At 35.5% G+C, this 26,951-nt stretch overlaps 1 protein-coding gene across 1 annotated transcript in view; it reads left to right on the forward strand.

Moving 5' to 3' along the window:
* LOC131161346 (uncharacterized) overlaps positions 1–6,930 on the forward strand; it is a 39,929-nt gene extending 32,999 nt beyond the window's left edge. Inside the window, exon 4 of the mRNA XM_058117051.1 lies at positions 6,641–6,930. Within this exon, the coding sequence (XP_057973034.1) occupies positions 6,641–6,674 (34 nt within the window). The 3' untranslated portion in view covers positions 6,675–6,930. The remainder of the gene's footprint in view (positions 1–6,640) is intronic.
* Positions 6,931–26,951: the final 20,021 nt, after the last annotated feature.

A 26,951-nucleotide genomic window follows, 5' to 3' on the forward strand; every position in this document is an offset into this window, starting at 1 on the left:
CATGTAACTCCTTGTCAACTTGATTAATTCTAGATGATATAGCTGATGACCTAGCAAGAACAGGAAGAGCTCAACCATAAATAGCTTCAAATGGAGTCAACTTGATGGAGAAATGATAAGTGATATTATACCACCATTCGGCCCATGGAAGCCATCGCACCCAATTCTTTGGTTTGTCACTAGAAAAGCAACAAAGAAGAGTCTCCAAGCACCTGTTGACAACTTCAGTTTGCCCATCTATTTGTGGATGATATGCAGTGCTTTTATTCCATTGTGTTCCTTGCAAACAAAAAGCTCCTTCCAAAAGTTGCTGGTAAAGACTTTGTCACGATCATTGACAATAGATTGAGGAATTCCATGCAACTTGACAATATTCTCAACAAAAATATGAGCAACACTTATAGTAGTATAAGGGTGTTACAGGCTATAGCACAAAGATGAGCATATTTTGTGAAATGGTCCACAACAACAAAAATAGTAGATTTACAATGAGAAGATGATAGTCCCTTATTAAAATCTATGGAAGCATCAGTCCAAGCTTCTTCTAGAATAGAAAGAGGCTATAGAAGACCTAGAATTGTCATAGTTTCCTCTTTTTATCATTGACAAACATCACATTCTGCCACTAACTTTTTGATTTCACCCTTCATTCCTTTCTAATAAAATTCTTGAGAAATGAACTTGCAGGTTCTAAGAAAACCAAAAGTGAGCTGCAACCAGTTGTGTGTGTGTAATTCTTTTAATTTGGCTTGCTTGAGGGTTGAATTAGGCACTAATATAATTCTCCACATATACAGTAATTTTGAAGAGAACTGAAGTTGTTCTTCTTGTAACTTTTGAATAATACCTAGTCTCCAAATTTTTCTACAATTCCTTCTTGATTTGTTCAAGAGTAGTACATGCACGAATAAAAATAGTTACAAGTTCAACTTGTTCAGGAAGTCATGAGAGTGCATCTGCCACCTCATTCTCAGCTCCTTTATTGTAAATAATCTTATAGTCGTAGCCCAACAACTTAGTGACCCACTTATATTTTTCCATAGAAGAGATTCATTGCTCCAAAAAATACTTTAGGCTGTTCTGATCAGTTAAGATTTGGGAATGTTGGCTCATTAAACACAATCTCCACTATGTAACTGCATGCACAATGGCTAACATCCCTTTGTCATAAAAAAACATGTTGATTTGGGATGGAGAAAGCGCCTTACTAGTAAAAGCAATGGGGTGTCAGTCTTGCATTAAAACTTCACCAATGCCAACTCCTGATGCATCGGACTCAATGATGAACACCTTGTTGAAATCTGGACAGGGAGGAAGTGGTGTGGTGGACATTGCATGCTTAGCTTGGCAAAGGCTTGTTTGGCTTCCTCACTTCATTTGAATGCATCCTTCTTCAAAAGAGCAGTCAATGGAGCACTAATCTTTCATAATCCTTGACAAACTTATGATAGTAGCCAGTTAACTCCAAAAATCCTCATAGCATTTTGATTGTTTGTGGAATAGGCCAGACACTTGTATTTTACAAGGATCTACTGAAACACCTTTTGGGAAACAGTATGCCCAAGGTATTCCACGTGCAGTTGAGCAAAGCTGCATTTAGATTTCTTGACAAATAGATGATGCTCAGGAAGAGTGGTGAGTACAGTTCTAGATGACAAATGATCTTCAAGAGATGAGATATATATCGGGATATCATAAAAAATGAGAACACGCTGACGTAGGTAAGGTCGGAAAATGTCGTTCATGAGACTTTGGAATGTCAAAAGGCGCATTGGTTAACCTGAAAGGCATAACCAAGAACTCATAGTGGTCATCTTGAGTTCTAAATACAGTCTTTTGAATGTCATCCTTGTGTACCCGAATCTAGTGATAGCCTAATTTCAAGTTAATTTTGGTGTACTGCTAAGTACCTCCCAACTCATCTCTAACAATTCATCCACAACATGGATAGGATATTTATCCTTCGCAGTGTTCTTGTTCAGTGCTTGATAATCAACACACATTCTACAAGAGCCATCCTTCTTCACCAATAATACAGGAGAAGAATATGGACTGACACTTGGTTGAATTATGCTAGCATCTAACGTTTCTTTTATTGTCTTTTTTGTTTCTACTTTCTAAGAACAAGTATAGCGATGAGGACAAACGTTAGCAGTGAGACTGCCTAGCAATAGGGGAATGCGGTGATCATGTGTTCCCTAAGGTGGCAATCCTTGTGACTCTTCTAGAATAGGTTAGAACATTTTTAAATAAGAGATTCTAGCCCTTCATCTTGGCCAAATTAATGTTGCAACTCTTGTGGTGCTCGAAGTTGTACTAGAAGGCCATGTTGCTTCTTTCTAAGGAGCTTCTCCATACAATGGGTTGAAACTATTGTGACATTACCACAACATATGCCTTTAAGAGAGACTCTCTGGCCATTCGCAGTGAACTTCATGACTATTATAGAGAAATTCACAGCTACATCACCTCAAGTGCTTAACCGTTCAATACCCCGAACCACTTCATAGCCTTCTAGTGGCAGCAAAAATAAATCAACCTACAACCTATGATTTTGCGTATTAAGTTTAACCTTCGGATACTTGCTTTAACATGTCAAGGTCCTTTCATCTGCAACCTTCACATCAAAATTTTCATATTGCTCCAAAGGATAGGCTAATCATTTAGCAATTTTAGTGTTCATGAAATTATTTGTGCAACCTGTATCAATTAAGAAAGTAATAGGTTTGCTTTTTAGGAAGCCACTAATTTTCATGCTTTGAGAATTAGCATAACCAGCTAGCATGAACTGAAGAAGTGATAGATTCATCATTATCATAAGAAATCCATCCCCCTTTGATCTGAAAAAGGGGATCATCCTCAACCTCTTTTGGCTTCTCCAATTCATCATTATCATCAGATTCCACCCCTTCTTGATATGAAAGGGGGGTCATCCTCGACCTTTTTTGGCTTGTCCACAGGTTCAATCACAAGAGTCGTCCCTTTTTGCAATGGTGCCCTCTATGCCATTTTCATCACATGCCAGCACGAACCCTTTGTCATTCACTCTTTAAGTTCTTCCTAATTCAATTGTTTGGCAAGAGGATTGCGAGGAGCAAGTGGTGTGATAGTACTGCTAACACTCTGCTTGCTAATGTATTTGTTGGAGTGACGACGTTCTTTTACCAACTTCTCCTCTTCTAATCATGGAAAGGATGTTGTAGCAGTCATAGTCCATGTCCAATGCACTTTTCCTCACGTCGAATGTTAGGTAGGACTTAGAAGACCTTCAATATAAGTTCCGACAAGTTAGCTTTCATTCCAATCTTTGGTCCTATTTGGTAGTCGTTCAAATCATGTCTAGTATTCCAAGACAGTGCTAGTTTGGGGTATTTTGGCAAGCTATCCATCAATATTCTCATATCTAGTGGGCAGACAAGTAATCTAGAAACAAATTCTGCCTATAAAGGCATTCGATAATGAGCTTCAAACTAGTCATACCATTGAATAGCATCACCATTCAAACTAATAGAAGCAATCTCAACTCTAGATGTTTCTAGAGTGCGGTGAAAGCAAAAGTACTTTTCAGCCCTAGAAACATAACCAGTAGGGTCATCAGTGTCCCATCGAGGAAATTCCACCTTCATGCGATAAGTACCATGATCACGCTTCCCTTGATAACCTCCTTCATGCGTGTATGACTGCTCCCTACAATTAGCTGTCGTAGAGGCATCATTTTCTCTCTTTGTAGGAAGATGTAATGAGTAGTTTAGAGAGCGATGCCTAGATCTCTTCAAATTGAGACTTAAAACATATTGCTAAGTTCAGCCTTTAGCCTAACTTCCATCTAAGATTGCTAAATTTTTTTAGGCCATTGCATATGAGTGAAGATCAAGAATTCCAAAATCTTGCTTTTGTTGGCGGGTTAACAACATCCTCAAGAATGCCAGCTCTGATACCAAATGATGAGACCCTAGGGTTTTATCGTAGAGAATATGGGGAAATTGAAAGAAAGGAAAATAGTAAGAGAAAATAGGGTTGATCACTTTGAAAGGATCTGCCTCCAAATTACACAAAGGTTATGAATTATGTTATTGCTTGAATCAAAAAAGCCCCATAGGGTTACATATATATACGGTAAGAAACCTTACTCCTATTAGGAATGTAAAATATCCCAATCCCATTTGATTTTGGAATCATAACACATTGATTAGAAATCTCAATTGATTTGGGAATCCTGACATTAAATAGAAAATCCCAATTGATATCAGAATCCTAACACATTAATTAGAAATCCCAATTGATTTGGGAATCTTAACATCATTTGATTCATTGGGGAACATATTGTATGTGCCACCATCTCTAATGAAGGGTTTGGAGGGAATTCCTATTTTTATGGAAGATGGGTTGGGTAAAGAGAAGCAGATGGGATTTTGCCTGTTCCTGTGGAGGAAATCAATTGGAAGGATGTAGGAACCCAACAACTATAGGAAAATATGGGGTTGCGACTGTCTGGTAATGGAGGAATGGACTTCGCCTAGGTGTTGGCAAAAGGAAAGTGAAGAAAGGCCAGCAGGAATTAGCGAACTTCCACTGTTCTGTGAATTACGATGGTAGGGTTTAAAGAGGGGTTTCCTTAATTAGGTTCTGCTGCTGCTTTTTTCTTTTTCCCCACCTTCTATTTTTGGATTTTTTTCCTTTTTCAGGATTTCTTGTCCTCTCTTTGGTTGTAATTCTTCTTGCCCTTCTTGATATATTTCTTTTTCTATATATACAAGAAAACACAAGAATAGCGGGCTAAGAAAATCATCCACTTCCTCTGGAAATCCAAGAAACAAATTCTGTTGAAGCAATCAGAGGAATAAGTTTTCAAAGAAGTGAGGAAAGCAATTTTTCCCCAAATCAAATCTAACGGTAAAGAGCAATTATTAAAAAAAGACTAGCATTTCTATAACCTAATGTTCATGAATCATAACACCATATAGACTGTACCCCAACCTCAACTTGCTATATGCTTCCTAAATTGTTCGAGATTAAATTGATGTAAAGGTTTCCAAAGAGATCATCCAACATTCATCAAAGAAAGCAAACAACTTATTTCATAAGCTCCTAGTGCCTGGACAAAGCAAGGAGAGATGCCAGTGTTTCTCATCAGTACCATAGCACTTCAGACACATCAGGAGATGGAAGCATTGTAAAATCTCCTAAACTAGATTAGATTATTGGTGTTTTCCTATTAAGGATGGCCAACCAATCAAAACCTTGATCTTAGAGGACCTTCTTTCCAAGTACAAACTTGAAAATTGGAGAAGGAGTGGACGAAAGGGTCAGTTGGGAATGAAAAGATTTACAAAAGAGCCCAAGGACCATCCAAAGTCAGGATCCTGGAGTCTTTTCTAGAAGAAGCCAAAAAGAGTCCCAACAAATTTTAGTAACAAAGAGTGTTCACCAGCCTATGTCATTAGTTGCCGGGCAAATGAAAATCCCAAGTTCAATTGTCATCTAGAACCAAGAAATAGGAACTAAGTGCACTGTGAGTAGTAAGACCCAAAAAATGGTTTAAGCTACACAAAAAAATGCTCCTTGAATCATAAATCCTCTCAGACCCAGACCTGAGGACCATTTCATACTTTGTATTTGATGAAAGAAAAGAAGGATTACATTTACAAAATAAGTTTCCAAGGATTTTCATGAGTAACTCTAATTCCAATATTGACATCTTACCTGTTCTCTTGCAAACCAAATTTACTCTTGATCACCTTATGCTAAGGGGAATTTAGAATCAGCTAGAGTGAAACCTCATAACCATTTCTCCCACAAGAGTAATGTTCATAGACACCGAATTAACAAGACTCAGCCCCCTTTTACTTTTAGACATACAAACCACCTCCCAACTCACAAAGTGATCCCTCTTGGCAACATTAAACCAAAGAAAAAACCTTCATCACTCATCTCAATATAGCAACTATTCTAATTGGAATATTAAATGAAGAAATAAAAAATGAAGAGGAGTCGAGGAAAGGGAGGTCTTGAGTTGGAGAAATACTGCTGCTCGAAGAAAAAGATCCCCCTTCCAACAACTATAAAGGCATTTAGATAGCTTGGCAACCACTGCTGGATGCCAAAAAAGACCAAACAGATGAAAGTCATCGGCCATTGCAAAACCTCACAACCTACTAGAGGCAAGACCAAAAGTCTCATAGCCACTTGACCCTCATACTACCTAAACCTATAAAAGGCTAAGAATATTATTAAAAGACAATCTATCATCAGATACGTAGCATTATCAGAAATATGCTGCTCAGAAACAAATCAAACAATGAAATCATCCTTATCCACTATAAGACCTTGCAGTAGGCCCCTTCAAAGGCCGTGTCTGGGTTTTGAGCTGATGAAAGAGCTGTTTGATTTATGGAATAAGAAGATATGTTTTAAACAACAGTTTCTGCTTTATGGGATGTGAAGACACAAAACTGCACTTCTTGTTTTGTTGCATTAATATTTTTTGGTTTTACCATCTCCTTGGATCTGCCACATCTGCCCTCTCCTTCTCGTCTCTGAGTTGACGGGCAAACCCACACCACCATTATTTTCCTGTAAATAAATGTCTCTTTTTTTGGGGGTCATATTCTCTCCAGTAACGCAATTCTGTTCTTTGCAGTGGGCTTATTTACTGGACTTCTCATTCAGAGTAGGTTGGCAAATATTTCCATTTGAAGTTGGCAGAGAAGGGAGCTGTCCATGCATTGTATCTTTACCTTAGTATGAGTGGTATAGAAATTGGTTCAGGTTTGTTTGTGTAATGTCCGTCCATATGTTAATAATCTCACAGCGAAAATAGTCCTGTTGATGTCATTGTGGTTGAGGATATTGTAGTTACCTTGTGAATTTTTAATTCTAACAATCTGTAGTTGGTTATATAAAATCTTAGTATAGCTATATTAAATATTATTTCTGTGGCATGTTTCCCCTTTTCAATCGTTTTCCTCTACCGGGACATCCGTTGTGTTCTACCACATCAGCCATGTATGTGGGAGCTTCAATCTTGGGTCTTAAATTTGAATTTGTGTGGATATAATACAAATTGGACTGAGTTCATATATCTAAAAGAGACTAGGATTTGAATTTTTATGGATTTTGATAATATATATATATATAATTGTATTAAATTAACTTAAATTTAAAATTTAAAATTTAAAATTTATGCTAACAAATGCAGCATTAAAGTATTTTACTTGTATAAAAAAAAAATGCATTCTCCAATTGTCATTCTAGGTGGGACGAGGAGTTAATTTTTCAAATCTGTTCAGTCTAGTTTGTCTCTATTAATACTCGATCTTCCGGAAGAAGTTCACCTCTCAAAAACTTGAATAGCATGGCCTACAAAAATTGGAACCACATGAAAGGACAAAAAAGCAATCACCCGATTTTGGTATTTGAATTTATAAAAAAGTATTGTATTGTATGTACTTGTGTGTGTCTGTATCTCTAATTTGCGATGAATATTCTTGAACATTATCTTAGAACATGTTTCGTTTGCAGAATGAAATAAGGTAAGAAAGAAATTGAATTAAAATTTGAATTGAGAGCATGACAAAATTAAATGATAAATTCAACTCTATTGTCTCAATTTTAATTAAAGCTTATGTAGAATTGTGTGTGTGTATACATACACACACTCATCCACAAGATGAGTGTAATCATTTTATATACAAAAAACGTCATTATATTTTAAAATTATAATAAAATATTCATGAACAAAAAAGCTAAAATATATTCAGATAAAATTTAAAATACATGCTCTCAAACTCAAGATAAATCTTTTTATATTTTTTTAGGGTTTTGTCCTTTTAATTCATTTTAGGATTGATACCCTTGCAATTTTTTCATTGAGATTTTTTTTTTTTTTTTTAGCATTTTTGGGCTCTATCGGTATGCCCTTTTAATTCCATCTAGGCTCAATACTATTGTAAAAATTTCGATGAGCCTCTCTAGCTTTTTTCCTGAGCTTTATGCTCTCTTTAATTCCATTTGTATACAAAATTTATAGGATGTGTTTGGTGGTATAGATTTGAGACATTTGATTTGAATTTTTGTGGATTTATACAAAACTCAAAGTAGTTTTATGTTGTAATTTGTTCACCTACATGAATCAAAATCCAAGGTCATGCTATAAGCTCGCAAACATCAAGTTAGAAATTTTTTGTTTTGTCTTTTTGACATGTCCATACACTTTTACTCTATTTTTGGGAGAGGCTTTGGATTTAGATTTGTGTGAATTTGAATGTGATGTAACACAAAATTATATTGAAATTTATGCAAGTTCACCTAAATGTAAATTCATGGCCTAAAATTTATGCTCCTAAATGCAACATTAATTTCATGAGGACTCAATATCTTTAGGAATTTTCATTGAGCTTCTATTTTTTATTTTTTTTTTCGCTAGGTTATATGCCTTTTTAATCTCATCCAAGCTAAATACCTCTAGGAATTACTTAACAAACCTTTTGTGTTTTTTTCTAGGCTCTATGCTTTTTATCTCCTAAAGACACAAATATCCTTACTCTGCGTTTAAGAGCATGAGTTTCAAACTTTAAATTTGGATTTGAACAAATTTGGATAAATTTCAATACAATTTTATATTATATCTTATCCAAATTTAAGGACTCCTCAAGCATGAGGTTAACAATTTTCATCAACAAAATGAAATACCTACAGAAAATTATCATTAAGATTCTTTGGCTTTTCTTTTTTTTAAGGAAATCTTCCCTTTCAATCCCATTCAAATTCAATACACTTTGAAAATTTTTATAAGCCTCCTTGGCTTTCGTCAGGCTGTGTCCTTCTAATCCTACTTAGCACCAATACCTTTAGGAATTTGTGGTTAAGCCTCTTCATTTTTTTAAGGCGCCCTATGCCCTTGAAACCTATCTTGGCACAATACCCTCATTCATTAATCCTATTTGGCTTATTTTTGGACTTTATGGCCTTTAAAACACGTCCATGCTCAAAGCCAACATGATTTTGGTCAATAAAATTAAATGAAGTAGCCATATTTGAAGTTGTATTAAAAATACTAGGATACACATACCAACAAACTAGTAAAAAAGAAGAACAGTTACTAATAGTATTTGTAGGGATTTTTTCAAATTCCATGTGCAAGCCACAACTTTGCCACTAGGGTTTCTCTAACCATGTAGAGACCTTCCCAGTTTGCTCTAAATTTTCTACCAGGGGTGCAAGCAAACCAACCAAAACCAACACAGCCCACTAAACAATATCCAACCATAACAAATTGGTTGGTTATCTTTTCAACTAGTTCAATTCAGCTTGGAACTAAAGAAAAAACAAAATCCTTGGTTCATTTTCGATCTTTGTTTTAAAAAATAGATAAACTGAAGTGAAGCAATGAAGGGGTTCTATCTAATTAAAAAAAAAAATAGTAGTTAGTGTGCCTTTATTGGTTAGTCGAATGCAAAACATTGTGTTATTCCTTATAACCCCATATTAAAGCTTGATATACATTGTTGACCCACAATCTGATAACTTAAGTTTTTAGGTAAAGTGGTTATCTAACATGATATCAGAACTGGTTACTAGGAGGTCCTGGGTTCTAGTCTTGTTGACCGCAATTTAAAAATAAAAAATATTGCATTCCTTATTATAGATGTTGTTTATCATGTGTTTATCTCTTCACATGCGGAAGAGTGTTAAAACTTGATATACATTATTGACTCACAACCTAACAGTTTAAGCTTTTAGGTAAAATGGTTATCTAACACCCCATCAAACCCAAAAGTCAAATAAAACCAATTTACTATTCTCTTATTTTAATTGAAGTTGTGGCTATGCCCCTCTCATGCTCTCAACTCCTTTGAAACCCTTAAACCATAAAACATCAACATCTGTAGTAGTGTTGTACGCACCCCCAACCATCGTGCGTCCACAATTCATGGCAGCATTATTGTTATGGTACCTATGTAGCAGTAATAAGTTGTTGCTTCTCCAGTTAAGACCCTCCACCTAACCCTAGGTAATCTGGTTTTTCATTTTTAATTTCTTATCTTAATCTATCTCCCTTTTTTTATTTTGATTTTTAAGGCCCATTTTGATGTTCTAATTTCTCAGTTGGTAACTTGGATAATTAAGGCCCATTTATGTGGCCCAAATTGAATAGACCCAATCAAACCATATTGAATACTTTCTACTCTATTCAATTTATTTTTATACGTGGTTTTGGTTTGGTTGGCCTCATATGTTTTAAAAATCGATAATTTGGTTTTAGGTGTAGAATTTTGCTCAAAATTGACCAAAACACATTGGTTACACCCCTATTTTCTACTAAAGTTTGGCCTTAGCTTGATATGTTCAACAAGACCAAATCCTTATTTCTTAATAGATCTTCTTTGGCTCACTCTATATGAATTTGTGCCAATTTTTGTTTATGTGTAGATGTTCAGATTGGATAATGCTCTTAAGATACTTTTAAAATATCTAAATTAGGCATTAAACTAGAATGCTTAAACATTATAGGAAAGAATTATCTTGACTAGGAAAATGCCTTTGTCCTATGTGAGGTTGAAAGGGGCTTCTTTGGTGGATGATTGTCTTGTCCATTGTTTGGTATGGCTATAAGATCATTGATAATTCTTCAACCATTGTCCTATTAAGTATTCTACTTTTGTTTTCCATGTGTGGAGGATCGTCTAGTTGCATATTTGATCATCTTGTTTTTTCCTATATAATTTACTTAGATGCATCGGGTGCAAATATTTAGTTTTATACAAATGCCTTGATTTTGTTGTTGTCAAATTGTTCCCTTTTATCTATAAGAAATATAGTTATATTATGGTTGTTTAATTATGTGCACTAAGGCATGAACTTCAATTGACTTTGAAGAGTTGTCAATTTCTACAACATTGAGCTTTCTTTCCCTTTGCATGGCAGGGATCACGAAGGTCAACCCCATAAGCAAAGAGCCAAGGGCTAACAAATGATGTTATTAATGTCCGTCCAGTCTCACATCGTTTCTATGAGTAGTTTCAAAGTCAGTATAAGATTCTCTTAACTCTCTCTCCTTAACACCTAGATTTTGAGGATGAGTTCTCTAACATGGTATCAAAGCTGGACCTTGGGCTGCTTAGCTCCTTTGTGGGCTGGACTTCTCCTCGCCTTATTTCCCCCCATGGGCTCTCGTCGCCTCATTTCCCCCTATGAGCTCGAAGGGGAGTATTAATATCTGTCCAGTCTCACATCGTCTCTATGAGCAGTTTCAAAGTCAATATAAAATTCTCTTAATTCTCTCTCTTTAACACGTAGGTTTTGAGGATGAGTTCTCTAACAGATGTCAATATAGTTATTGGCAGTTTGAAGATGCTTGCTTGTTGTTGGCATCAATCACATTTCTTGACAAGCTCTATATGACGTAATATTGAGGTGTTGGCTAATGACACAAATGTTGAAGAATTTGTAAGTGAGTGTCTTGCCCTCGTGAAATTCTTGGAGGGGATGTTGTGAGCTTCCTCTAAATATAAGCATTTAGTACTATTAGTTATCTTCCTATTAGTACTATTAGTACTATTAGTTATCTTCCTTCTAACTAAAGTTGAGCTTATAGCAGAACAACATGTTGATTCTGAGATTTCATTAACTTGGTTTTTATGATAACAAACTATTCTGAACTAATGATTTTTCTTTTAAGTCAGGTTTGAAAAGAATTTCAAGCCATTAGAGTTACATGTTGAAAGTACTTGAAGCCTTTGTTTATGTTATCTATTTGTATTTGTTTCTCTCAAATTGTAATGTTTTGTATGCTACAACTCATAGGACTACCATAGTAAGACATAACAAATAATAAGGATGAATGAGATGGATCCTGGGCTACTATGCTCGAATCAATTAACTAAATTTGGAAGAATGGTTGCTTGATCAACTGGCCTTTAGGATAGGTCGATCGATACCTATGTAAAAAATGAAAAAGGATAGGGGGCAGTCGAACCTCCTACTAGAGACCAATGACTACACTCGCTCTCAGGTTAGATTGGTCAATCAACTCATGTTTCATGGTCGACCTCTTGTATTAGTGTTAGCCCCAAGGTTTCATTAACCTGCTTTTGATGATAACAAACTATTGTAGTCTAATGATTTTGTACTTAAATTGGTTTTCTATAGGATTAAAGACAATGAAGTTAAATAATTAGAGAAGAATTGAAAAATTAAATTTTCATCTATTTACATTGTTATTGTCTCAATTGTATTGTACTTTAAGTTGTAAAAATATAATGAAATATAAGGTACAAAATAATTGGACAAAAACAGGAATTTTGGGAACAAAGGAAGACTAATTTCGGCCTTGGTGCTAGGGGCAATCAATTGGTCTAGCAATTCTTATCTGCAATGCTCATTTCTTTGCCTTTAACAGCTAGTAAGTGGTCGATTGGACCTAGTAAGCAATCAATTGGTCTGACTAGTAAAAAGGCTCCAATAGGCAAACAAACAACTAATTTTTCTCCAATCTCTATATATATGCTCTCCAAAGCCTTAAGAACGTTATAAAAAAATATAGATACTGAATATCCAAGTGCTTTGCCTTGAAAGTCTCTCTTACTCTCTTTATGTTTTAAATTGCTCATCTTTGAGAGAAAACTCTTAAGCCTTACTTTGATTACTTTTTAAAAAATTTATTTTGTGAGCTTGAATCGTAAATCTTTCTTGTGAGGAATTTGTTTTTGTAAGAATTGTTGTGTTTGGTTTTCTTGGTCTCCGAAAAAATAAGAATTATAATTTGGTTGCCATGTCTCCAAAAAACAATGGGTTGTGTTTGGTTCCTTGGTCTTTGTTAAAAGAGTGGGTTAGTGAAACCTCAAGGTGATTTGTGTTGAGAGAGTGGATGTAGGTGGAGATAGCCAAACCACTATGAAAAGATTTTGCAATCTCTTTTCCCTTCTATCTTTAAATTGCTCTATTATTGTTTTTTTTGCTTGATTTGTTTTATTTGATTTAATTTTTGCATCAAGCACTTTAATTTTCATTAAACCCAATTTACCCTCCTCTTGGGTTGCCTTTGGACCAACAATTATTATCAAAGCCCAACTCTTCTTTTAAATTTTGACTTAATAGTCTTTGAGTGATCCATGGCAACTGCCAACATTGATATTGAAGGATTCTACACCATTGGATCTTCATTCTTTAATGGAGAAGACACTACATATTGAAAAATGGGATAAACATTACTCCCTTGACTTTAAAATTTGGGATGCTATCTACAATAGATATACTATCCCAACCATTGTGGAGAATGGTAAGACCAAACCAAACCTAGACATATGTGGAATGATAATGAAAAATGTATACATCAAATAAATTCTAAAGTTATATACATTTTACATTGTGCATTAAATCATAGAGAGCATCAAATAAATTCTAAAGTTATGAACAATTTACATTGTGCATTAAATCACGGAGAATTTAATCATAGCATTGGATGTACTTTTGCTAATCAAATTTGGCACACACTTTATGTACTCATGAGTGAACCTCTTAAGGTAAAATTGTCTATGATAAAAAAGCTTGTCATTAAAAATGAAGTATTTGAAATAAATCCAAATAAGAAAATTAACGACCAACACTAAAGTTAAACTTGTGCAAAGAATACTTAGGTGTTTACTGAAAGAGTGACATGTTAAGAAGACCGAGACTATGGAGAAAATGGACCTACAAGAACCTCCACTTAAGGAGTTGCTTAGATATCTTCTTGTGCATAAAATGGAAGCAAAGATGATGGTGTACTTAAGAGACAAGAAAACATAAGCACTCACCTTAACAAAAGAAAAAAAAGGAAAAAGTAGATAGCGGTGATGAAATAATACTCATCACCAAAAAGTTCAAGAGATTCCCTAAAAAGAAGAATGATGAAAAGAATGAATAAGCAACCAAATAAGGGAAGATCACTTGCTATGAATATAAGAAGTTGGGGCACCTTCACACTGAATGGCTTATATCTCAAGAAAGAAATGAGGAGATTCAAAAAGAAGTCTTTGAATGTTTGCCTTATGATTATTGAGGACAAATATGAAAGAAATGACAAATCCTTGCCTTATGATTATTGAGGGCTATAAAGTAAGTTCTTTCTCCTTGAATGAAAATTTTCAAGATGACTTACTTAATACCCTTAAATTTAGGCCTTTTCAAATCTTTTAGTATTTTCAAAACAAATTATTATTTGTTGTGAAAGATGCCCTTTTAAACAATGCACAGCGGAATATGTATATTGTGTAAAGGATCAAACAAAGCCAAATGCAACAATATAAATGGTGATTATCCAAAATTATTCCACAACCACAATAAAGAAACAAAGTAATAATAAGAGCAATGACACCGGGAATGACGTGGTTCGGCAAAGCCTACATTTACGGGAGCAATCGACAAAGATTTCACTATAAAGATCACAAAATACACAATACAATGATTTTCAATGATCTTCTCTTATCAACCCTATGCAATATACCTAGAATGACATATTTAACAATCCCACGGAGGCTTCCCTTCAAATACCCAACCATTCTAACATTCATATTCAAAATTTGAAATCATCCTCACAACCTCGAGTCCATTTGTAGACAAATAGGGTGGGTCAATTTGTCGACAATTAGGGTTCGTTCGTCGACTCCATGCAATATGACTAATGCCAACTCTGCCCTAAGTTTGTAGCTCCACCTGCATCACACGCCCATTCATATTGTGATACTGTTGACCCAAGATAGAACTCCCTGTATTTCTGCCCTGACTCCCCAACTCCACTTGAATAACATGATTGGTGCTGCCACGATTTTTTGGCATTTGTTTCTCTTCCTTTACCTAAGTACGTTGTTCCTCGGCTTCATCAACAAAAGCCATGTCCTCGATCACCCTTTTTTTTTTTTGCTACAGGATCACCCAACTTGAACTCACCTTTTTTATACTCCATCACTAGAATAGTGCACCAGTGGACATCCACTTATAACCAAGTAGTCTACCGCAGAAGCTGCACACAATTCACTTACAACTTTCCCATCTAGCGATACCTTTGGTGACCGGTCACACGAGAAATGCACCATACGCACTGATTTCACCTAGAAGTACCTTGCAAGCCTTATAGACCTGGTAAAGCGGATCGAGTCGGATAATCCGTGGCAGATAAGGCGGATTATCGGGTGAAGAAATTATAATCCATATTCGACTCGTTTAAATGATGGATTAGGCGGTTTCGGGTCGGATAATTCATAGCAGATGGGTGGATAATCCACCATTCTCAAATATAATTTTATTAATAATTTATATTGTGTCATAATAATTTAAGTTGTATACGACAACTTGCGATTAGTTTGTGTATTAACTTTTCTAATAATTATATCAATCATTCAACCGTTTATACTAATTAACAACTCATGATTCATGTAAATAAAACTGTAAGCATTAAAACATAATAAATTAGTCCCAATAAAACTCAAAATAGAAACTTGAACCGTGCGACTCGTGTGAGTCTCTAAAATCAAAACATTACAACTGTTCTTAAAGCATGCGAATTTCTTTAAACACGGCTATTTTCAAATCCGAGGAATCTCTCAAAATAGACATTCGCAATTTTCCATATTAAAAATAGGATATTATCATTCTCTATTCAATGTTATAATGCATTTTTATTTACATTACTATGATAACATCTTTTAATTTTTTTAAACTATCAATTTCTTATATCATGATTTTATATCCTTAAAACAGACATTGATTGAATGAAAGGTAACCTCAATTCTTAAAAACTATCTCATTATCTCTTGCTCTACCAACAAAGTAGCCAAGCAATGCTCAAATTACATATCTCAAATTGCACTAAGTTTTTTTTTTTTCAAATTCACAACAATTAAAATCATAAGTTCAAAACTCATACTCTTAACAACGATTGAATTTTCTCCCCACATATTTGCTTTTCTTCAAATAAGTTGTAGAATTATATTTTTAGTGTGAATTTATATTGAATACCATCTAAGTACAAAGCTCGAAATCAACTACCTCAAATACAACTTAAGACAAAATTTTATGGGCTGATTGGTATTATTGTCAAAAATTACAGAAACGAAATCAAAAATAAAAATTAAAAATAAGAAAAGAAAAATCAAAAAATCAAAAACCAACAAACGACACAGAAGTCAGAACTCGGAAGACAAATTTCCCCAAAAGAGAGAGAATTGAACCTAGTTCCGTGGTTCGTGAAGCTGAAGCAACAAGTGAGTGATGGGTGGCAGTCGACGACGACGAAAGCGAAACCCTAAACGAAAGTGAATGAGAAGTGAGAACGCAGAGAATGAGAGAAGAATCAGACGACGAGCGACTCGAGTGAGAGAGCAATGGGCAAGCAGCAAATTGGCAAAAGTACGGCAACACCGCAAGGCAAGTGTTGCCAAACTCACAAGGCTCCGCGAGCGAGCGATGGGCAGCAATCGATGACGAGGTCGAAAAATTGAAGTATGAAACCTTAAAAGAAAGTGAACGGGAAGTGGGAAGTGAGAACGCAGAGAATGAAAAAAGAATCAAAAGATTCAGATGAGTGACTTGGGGAGTGGGAAGGGCTGAAGTAGTGAGGCGTTGAGTGGGGCGTGTGGGTAGTGGGTCGTGTGCGCATTTAGGCAGTGGGCTTACTGGGCTAGCTGGGTTAAAGGGTTTGAGCTGTAGCTTGTTGGGCTTTCCTGGGTTAATTTTGTAAGCGGGTTGGCGGATATCCGCCGGATAAACCCGACTTGACCTGCTAAGGGGGCGGATATGAAAATGAAAAATCATTTTCGACTCGTTTAGAAAACGGATAATTATAAGTCGGTTAAAATGGGTCAGATGCGGTTCGGATTAACAGATTTTTATCCATTTTGCTCGGTCTAAAGCCCTGCATATGATCCGCCCTACTCACAACACTCCTTAAACAAAACCAGCGTACTCAGCCCTAAAGTCTTACATGAGAATCTATCTCCTGGTTTGGTTCTCCACCTCAGCTACTGCATGAAGTACACTAAGACCCTTCTTGATAAACCCATGAAAAACATATGTCTATCCCTTGATGCTATCATCATCAGTTCCCAAACATTTGAATACACGTAGTCACTCATATGCTTTAACCGCATATGCCACAAGATATCTGACTCAAATTCAACAGTTGCAACTCCACCTACAAGCGTAACATCCTGTAGTGCATAGATATTTCCTGCTACTTTTTCTCCTTTCATCACTATGAAGTCGCCTTCACACACTTTCATTTCTCCACTTTCAAGCTTATAAAAATATTTTATTACAGTCTAAAGTACCCAAAGAAATAACATTCTTCCTTATACCCAATTCATGCTTTACGTCACATATGGTTCTTATAATACCATCATACATTCTGATTTTGACATTTCCAATAACAAATATTTTGTATGAAATATCATTTTCCACCAAAATAAACCTGCATAAACTGACCTGTAGGTGTCAAATCATTTTCTAAGATAAGAGCATCTGGTGTCTAAGATCCAAGAATCACCCATGAGGCACTCTGAGCCCGATAAAACACATAGCATATCTTTATCACTACATTCTGAATCTTCCTCCACTACATTTGCAGATTTTGACGAACCCTTAGGCATATATCGACATTCCAGCTTTCGCCAAACTAATGTCGAAGAATCCTCATCCATGACGTGATACAACACGTCATTAGCCAAACAAAGTCGAATGGTTGATACTTTCTGTTGGAATTGGTGTATACCCAAAAGGGGGGTGAATTAGGTATTAAAAATTTCTCTTGGGTTGAACTCAATTTGCAGCCAGTATTTCACAACCAAGGGTTTGTCTACGCATTCCCAATTAATCAAGCATGCAAATATTTAAGCCAAATAAGATATTCTCAGTAAATTAAATACTTGCATACAATCACCACATCATATCCCATTTAATCTTCAAAGCGTGTATGTAAAAATGATTAAACCATGAAAGTAAACATACACGTACAACATATCTCATTTAAATAAAAGTGTGCATGCAAATAATTAGAATTATGAGTAAACAAGCATACACATATGGAAATTTAAAGTGCAGTAATTAAATGAGATAGAGAGAGAGCAACACACGATATTTGTTATCAAGGTTTGGTCAATACTGCCTATGTCCCCGCCTTGGGCATACCCCCCAAGGATTACACTCTATTCCTACTCACTTAAACGGGTAGAGCAGAAGTCGTTACAATATCTTTTTACAGGGTGAGGTAAACCCCAGCCCAATTACCAGATTGAGCCCAACTGGTCTCACTTACGGGGCAGAGACACCCTAGTTCAATTACTGGGTTAAACCCAACCGGTCTCACTTATGGGGCTGAAACTCCTCAGTTCAATTAATGGGCTGAACCCAACCGGTACATTTAAAAATTATTTTTATATATAATGCAATGCTTCTAAATACAAGCATGGATGTACACATTAAAAGTTCAAATACATGCACTCTCTTATGATATGATATAAGCTTAGTAGAGTAAGGGTGCTTATCAACTAATCTATGCACAAATAAAATATATGGAAAATGAGTATTATGTTCTCCTATAAATATTTTTTCAAATAAAGAACATTTGGAAAATTTAGGAATTTAAGCTTAAGAAAATATTAGTGTTGTTAATAATTTTCTCCCAAAAATGCTTATCAAAGAGATAACCGGGAGAAAATCTAAGCTGCAATGCCCCAGACCCGCCACGTGGGGCCCGGAACGTTATGAGACCAACACGTGTCTCTGATACCATTCACACAGCCGAAAAAAAAAATAAAAAATAAAAAAAACCTCGAACAAAATATACTAGAGTTTTATATTTACACACGCAGATCTATAATGATTATAACCTCTTTCTTCATATTACAAACTTTAACAAAATATATTAAATATAAAAACTAAAAACATAATCGTCCTGGTACCACTCACAAAACTACCCCGCCCTAGAGCTATCTAAGCTCGATCACCTAGATAACCTGAAAAGATTAAATCAACGAAGGAGTGAGACACCTCTCAGTAAGGAAGAAATAGTTTATAATAGTGTGTGGCTGAAGGGTTTAATATATAATTAAAATATTCATACAATCGCGTTCATGATCCACTAGTAGCCAAAATATCATGCTCATAATCATACCATGGTCAACGTCTTGTCATCCAATCACATGCCCACATACATGCATATTTTACTGATAATTCCCAAGAATAGGGAATTCTACCCGCCCATACAAGTAGATTCCCTCTACTCTAGTACCAACACCAGGGCACTCACCTTTCTTAGTAAGCGCTCGGGTTATGTATCCAGGTAAAGTCACCAAGAATAGGGAAGGTCACCCGCCCATACAAGTGGCTTCCCTCTACTCTGGTATCCACAAATGAGTACTCGCCTTTCTCAGCAAGCTCTCAGGTGGAGTAATCTACTTTACCATAAATACTTAATTAATTGAAGTCACATGCAGCCAACAACATTCGTTTACAGAACTCCACACATATATGCATATACGAATAAATCAACACAAAATAATCATACAGTCTTCAATCATACCCACATAGAGTCTACAATCACACAATAAGTATTTGTCCACATAGGACTCTAACACACACATCATACACGTCCACATAGGACTGTCAATTACAACATACTTGTCCACACATGACTGGTCCACATAGGACTAACAAATCACACTACAAATATGTCCACACAGGACTTGGTCCACCCAGGACTAATCAAACGACACAGAGTACAACACAAACACCCCGTTCATGGTAAATAGGTAAACATCCTCCTCATACCACTACCAAAGTTTACCTCCTAATATAGACACCCACAAAACGACCTCCTCGTACCACTACCAACGTTAGACCTGGCAAAATGGATAAAAATCCGTTAATCCAAACCGCATCCGACCCATTTTAACTGACTTATAATTATCCATTTGCTAAACGAGTCGAATACAATTTTTCATTTTCATATCCGCCCTCTTAGTGGGTCAGGTTGGGTTTATCCGGCGGATATCCGCCAACCCGCTTACAAAATTAACCCAGGAAAGCCCAACAGGCTACAACCCAAACCCTTTAACCCAGCCAGCCCAGTAAGCCCACTGCCCAAATGCCACACGGCCCACTACCCACACGCCCCGCTCAGCGCCTCACTACTTCAGCCCTTCCCACTCCCAAGTCACTCATCTGAATCTTTTGATTCTTCTTTCATTCTCTGCGTTCTCACTTCCCAGTTCCCGTTCACTTTCGTTTAGGGTTTCATACTTCAATTTTTCGACGCTGTCGTCGATTGCCGCCCATCGCTAGCTCGTTCGCTCACGAAGCCTTGTGAGTTTGACAACCCTCGCCTTGCGGTGTTGCCGTACTTTTGCTAGTTCGCTACTTGCCCATCGCTCTCTCACTTGAGTCACTCGTTGTCTGATTCTTCTCTCATTCTCTGCGTTCTCACTTCTCATTCACTTTCATTTAGGGTTTCGCTTTCGTCGTCGTCGACTGCCGCCCATCACTCGCTTGTTGCTTCAACTTCATGAACCATGAAACCAGGTTCAATTCTCTCTCTTTTGGGGAAATTTGTCTTCTAAGTTCTGACTTTTGTGTCGTTTGTTGGTTTTTGATTTTTCTTTTTTTGATTTTTAATTTTTATTTTTGATTTCGTTTCTGTACTTTTTGACAATAATACCAATCAGCCCATAAAATTTTTTCTTAAGTTGTATTTGATGTGTTGATTTCGAGCTTTGTACTTAGATGGTATTCAATATAATTTCACACTAAAAATATAATTCTACAACTTATTTGAAGAAAAGCAAATATGTGGGGAGAAAATTCAATCGTCGTTAAGAGTATGAGTTTTGAACTTATGATTTTAATTGTTGTGAATTTGAAAAAAAAAAAAAAAAAAACTCAGTGAAATTTGAGATATGTAATTTGAGCATTGCTTGGCTACTTTGTTGGTAGAGCAAGAGATAATAAGATAGTTTTTAAGAATTGAGGTTACCTTTCATTCAATCAATGTCTATTTTAAGGATATAAAATCATGATATAAGAAATTGATAGTTTTAAAAAATTAAAAGATGTTATCATAGTAATGTAAATAAGAATGCATCATAACATTGAATAGAGAATGATAATATCCTATTTTTAATATGGAAAATTGGGAATGTCTATTTTGAGAGATTCCTCGGATTTGAAAATAGCTATGTTTAAAGAAATTCGCATGCTTTAAGAACAGTTGTAATGTTTTGATTTTAGAGACTCACACGAGTCACACGATTCGAGTTTCTATTTTGAGTTGGATTGAGACTAATTTATTATGTTTTAATGCTTACAGTTTTACTTACAAGAATCATGAGTTGTTAATTAGTATAAACGATTGAATGATTGATATAATTATTAGAAAAGTTAATACACAAACTAATCGCAAGTTGTTGTATACACTTAAATTATTATGACACAATATAAATTATTAATAAAATTATATTTGAGAATGGCGGATTATCCGCCCATCCGCCATGAATTATCCGACCCGAAACCGCCTAATCCGCCACTTAAACGAGTCGAATATGGATTATAATTTCTTCACCAGATAATCTGCCTTATCCGCCACGAATTATTTGACCCGATCCGCTTTGCCAGGTCTAGCCAACGTTATATGACGAATATACCAGGTACGATATAACGATCTCCTCATACCACTGCTAATGTTATATCATAATTTACATGAACCACAACACAAATAAAAAACAAACCTGACCAATCAATTACATCGACACAATTACCATAGTATACACAATCATCTAATATTTTCAAGCAAACAGTGTTCACAACTCAACAATATTCGCAACCATCATGATTTATCATTCCATGATACCCATAACCATTTAATTAGCAAAAATGGTTTCAAGCCGCACGATTTCTCCAAATATAATATATAATCAAATTAACATTTTCATTTCCTACATCATATAGATAATTATACCAATATATATATATATATAAAATTTTGTACCCAAATCTAACCATTTTAAAATTATTAAAAATCTATTATAAAGTATTTCCCTTTACCTACTCCACGGGATTCCTGCTCAAATCTGAACAAAATAAGACCCAGTATTCCAAAAATCTCAACTTCCTCAAATCTCAGAAAAATACCCCTTAAATACTTCCTAAACCCCAAATACCTCAAAATAATAATAAACCTTAAATTATCTCACTTGCCCTGGTTTTGGGATGTTTCCAAAACTTCTCAAATCGAAAATCCGCTTTGCTTATATTGCAGAGAATCTTCCCAGGAGTCTCGTGGTAGCTTCCGATCGTTGAACAGAGCTAAATTCGGCCCGGAATCGAAGAGAGAAGGCAAAGGAGCCGTGGGTAGAGAGAGAAAGTGAAGGAAAATAAAATTCCTCCACTGAAATCTGATTTCTCCCTATTTAAAAGCAACTTGGCACGTGGCCTCGTCGACGAGACATTTGGACTCGTCGACGAGCCCAAGCACACCACTCATGGATGAGACCAGGAGCTCGTCGACAAAATTCAAGCATTCAAAACCCTCTCTCAGTAAACCCTCGTCGACGAGACATGCATACACGAGGCTTTGAAGGCTGCTCATCAATGAGAAAACTCAACTCGTCGACGAGCGCTTGCTTATTTCCTATACAATTTCTTTTCCCTTTTCTTCTATTTTCCCTTCTTCCTTTTATTATCTTTCTTGTTATTTTAATTAGTTAAAATTCTCTTAGTCGTTACATAAGTAATACTCTCAAAAATGTTTTTCAAAGATTAAGTGCTAAGTAAGAGTATATGCAAATAAAATGTCCTAAATAAAATACTTTCCTCAAAAATAATTTTGAAATAAAAGCATGAAAGAGAGTTTGAGAGATTTGTATAAAAGATTTTGCTCCAAATGAATTGATTTTAATAATAAAAAATGTTGTGGGGGAACTTTAATTAATAATGGATTAGAGAGAAAATTTGAGCTAGTCAAAATTCTTAATCTTGAGTAATGAAGGGATATTTATAGAGTTGGGCAAAAATATGACCGTTTGGGGACACGGAGGTCATTTTGAAAATGTTTAATCATGTTTAGTTAATAATAACCTTGTTTATCTGCGGTAAAAAATTGACCAATCTAAGAGGTTTGGTCGACCAAGGACAAGGTTCGGTCGACCACTTATATAAGTTCGATCGACCAAGACAAATTTGAACTATAGGTTTGATTGACCATCTCAGAGTGATTCTGAACCCTTCGTGGGTTCGGTCGACTAAGGCAAGGGTCTGGTCGGCTACTCATCTTGGTTTGGCTAACCAAGGCTAACTTGAACTACATATTTGGTCGACTAAGTAGTTGGGGAGTTAGACACTCTATGGTTCGGTTGACCTAGGGAGGTACGTTCAAAACAGAACGGTCAACCGAGGGAAGTCAACATGTTGACTTCTAGCCTGTTCGGTCGACCAAGCCAATTTTTGCATGGTGGGTTCGGTCGACTAAGGCTCTTCAACTAAGTCAAAAATCCAACGTCGGTCGGTCGACTGAAGGCTTTGTTCTTGCGCCGATTTTGACCATAACCAATTTAAACCTTTTTGTATGATTTTAGTTGTTAAGAGACGGTTTTATGTGAAGTGTGGATGTCCCTAGGATCCGTCTATGGTTTTTTCTGAGCATATAACCATATCATGCATACGCATGCATTATTACAAACCAAATGATAAAAATAAATGCATATACAATTGAAAACAAATGTCTTCGTCTTTCTTTTGCTCTTCAAGACTCCATGGAAAGCGCATGAGTGTATAGTCTTCTCATCCATCCTGACTTCCATTTCCAGTCCACTTATGTGTGTGTTCAATTATAACCTGTTCAATCACTAAATGCACACATAAGTAACTTGTTCTTTGTCAGCATCAAAATAGGGAGACTAAAAAAGTTAACACTTTCGTTGCTCTCAATTCATTCCAAGTTGCTGCATCCATGCTATCCTGTTGATTTTTGTATAAAAATTTCACCATACCTTGCTACACCAAGAGATCCTTCACCCTTCTCTGCCACAAATCGAAATTTCTGGTTCCATCAAATTTTACAACGTCAAATTTAGCACAAGAAGATGCAAAGGCCATTACAACTTCGCTCTGATACCAATTTGCTGTGAAAAATGCCCCTTTAAACAATGCATAGTGGAACATGTATATTGTGTAAAGGATTAAACAAAACCAAAGACAACAATAGAAATGGTGATTATCCAGAATTAATCCACAACCACAACAAATAAAATAAAGTAATAATAAGAGCAATGACACCATGAATTATGTAGTTCGACAAAGACTACATCCACGAGAGCAATCAGTCAAGATTTCATTATTAAGATCACAAAATACACAATACAATAATTTTCAATGATCTTCTCTCATCAACTCTATGCAATTTACCCAAAATAACATATTTAATAATCCCACGGAGGCGTCCCTCCAAATATCCAACCATTCTAACGTTCATATTCAAACTTTGAAATCATCCTCGCAGGCCCGAGTCCATTCATCGATGAATAAGGTCGATTTGTCGAAGATTAGGATCCATTCGTCAATGAATCAAACCCATTCGTTGACGACTTTTGAATGTCTGAATTTTATCTGTTCTCAGTATCTCCACTCGTCGACGAACTATGCCCATTCATCGACGAATGTCTGCTGCATTACACCAATGACTTCACATATGCCTTTTTTCCTTTGTTTATGCACCCCACCAAGTATAAGAGTCACAAAAACACAACATTTTTGCCTAAGGTTTCATAAAAAATAAGGAATTGATACCGTTTTTAAATTTATGATTTTGTGTTTCCTTAAAAATTTTTAACATAATTGTTTATATGATATTTTGTGCAAATCTTCTATTATTTTTTGAAATATGATGAACATATTTTGAATTTAGATTTGTAATGATGTTTTGATGATAAACGGAAATTTTGTTTAACGATGAGCATTTTGATGAAAATTTGAAATTCTCTTATATTGAAATGCTCGTTATGAAACTCATGCTCAAATCTTGAGTTTGTTTGCATTGATTTAGGAGGAGCATACTTAAATTTAATATCATATATTTTGATTTTGTTATATGAATACATTGATGATTTTTTTTAAATATGAATATCTTGTTGATCATTTTTTAGCATAATGAGTTGCAAATTTTTGAAAATGTTGAATTTATGAGAGATGAGTTTCAATGAAATTGAACTTAGCTGAGTATCTTGTGTGACGACCCGATTTTTCTACCAATTTTTTTCATATAATAATAAATAATAACATTCCATCATTTGCCACATATCCCTGATACCATATATCAATATAGCCCAACCCGAAATGGGATATTGGGTATCTGACCATCAATACGCACAAACCATGCAATGTAATACATAAAGTGTCTGGGTCCCAAAATACAATACCAGAGTGATATAACCTTTACACACATACATATACATCCCCAAAAATCCGCAAATTACTCTAGAAATTATACAAGTCATATCCCCAACTCTAAAACACTTACCCTGAATACTAGGGTAACAGGACCTCCTCTACCTCAGAGCTCTCTTTGCTCATCTGTCCTGATTTTCTGAAATGTTTAAATTTTGGGTGAGACACCTCTCAGTAAGAAGGAATAAATTATTCACAGTGTGTGACAACATGAGTTTGGTTATATCATAACACATTCATTTAAATAATTATATCAACTAAGAAAAATATACAAATTTGTATTCATAATCATATATATATAAACATAGTTTCATAAACTTTCATATCATTTTCATAATCATATACATAAGCTTTTATATGTCATACCATATCAATACTCTTTCATTTTTTATATCATATACATACTCATTCATTTCTTATATCATATACGTACTCTATCATTTCTCATATTCATAATCATACTCTAGCCCATGGGTATCCACTAGCATATAGCACAACGCATCTGTAACCCATGGCTATTCATTTCTCATATTATTTTTCATTTTCATAGCCTAACTCATGAGTATCCACCAGTATAGAATACACTACACGTCTATAATTCATGACTGTTCATTTCACTTTTCACTTTTTATAAATATTTTCTAACTCATGAGCATCCACTAGTATAAAATACATGACGCGTCTGTAACTCATGGTTGCATATTATCGCGTCTGTAATGAGAAACCATATTGAGAATAATCACTTCTTTATGTATTCACCCTATATGACCGGGTTGTGCGGCCTGAAGGCTGGACCTAACCGCGGTTAGCCTACCCAGTTAGATCAAAACAGGGAACGCATCTGTAGTACAATTGACCTACCTAATCCAGGTCCAAACCCCAAGGGGTAACACAACCCTTCATAGACTCAATAGACTGTCTCGCCACACTCTGTATGTGATGACCCAAAAATATATATACGATTAAAGTACAATAATAATAAAATACTAAAAATGGTCATTAAGTTAATATCAATACAAAAGTGTTTTTCTGTAAGACTCTTGATTCCATGTTTGATGCCTAAGAAATATCTTGTCTTAGTGAGTGCTCAGAGACCATTGCGGCTTAGTCGCTCCTTGGAGGTTGGCCTGGTCAAAATGAAATTCCATAAGATAAACATGATAGACACTGTTTGCACACGTAAATAAGTACATATACATAAAATAGTGTTTTGATAGACATAATTTGTAGAAATACATAGTAAGATAATGATAATAATATAGGTATCATATGTGAGGCCCACATGAGTCCCGAAGTCGTGTGGGATTCACATGAGTTTCGAAGTTATGTAGGACTCATAAAATCGTATTAGAATTATTGGACTTACGTAGAATCCATTTGAGTCTCGAAGTTGTATGGGGCCTACAAGACCATGTGGGACTCACATGAGTTTTCGAAATTCAAATTTAATTCTTGTTCAAAAATAAATAAATACTAAAAATAGT

This window comes from Malania oleifera, chromosome 8 (genome assembly GCF_029873635.1).
Source record: "Malania oleifera isolate guangnan ecotype guangnan chromosome 8, ASM2987363v1, whole genome shotgun sequence".
NCBI lineage: Eukaryota > Viridiplantae > Streptophyta > Magnoliopsida > Santalales > Ximeniaceae > Malania > Malania oleifera.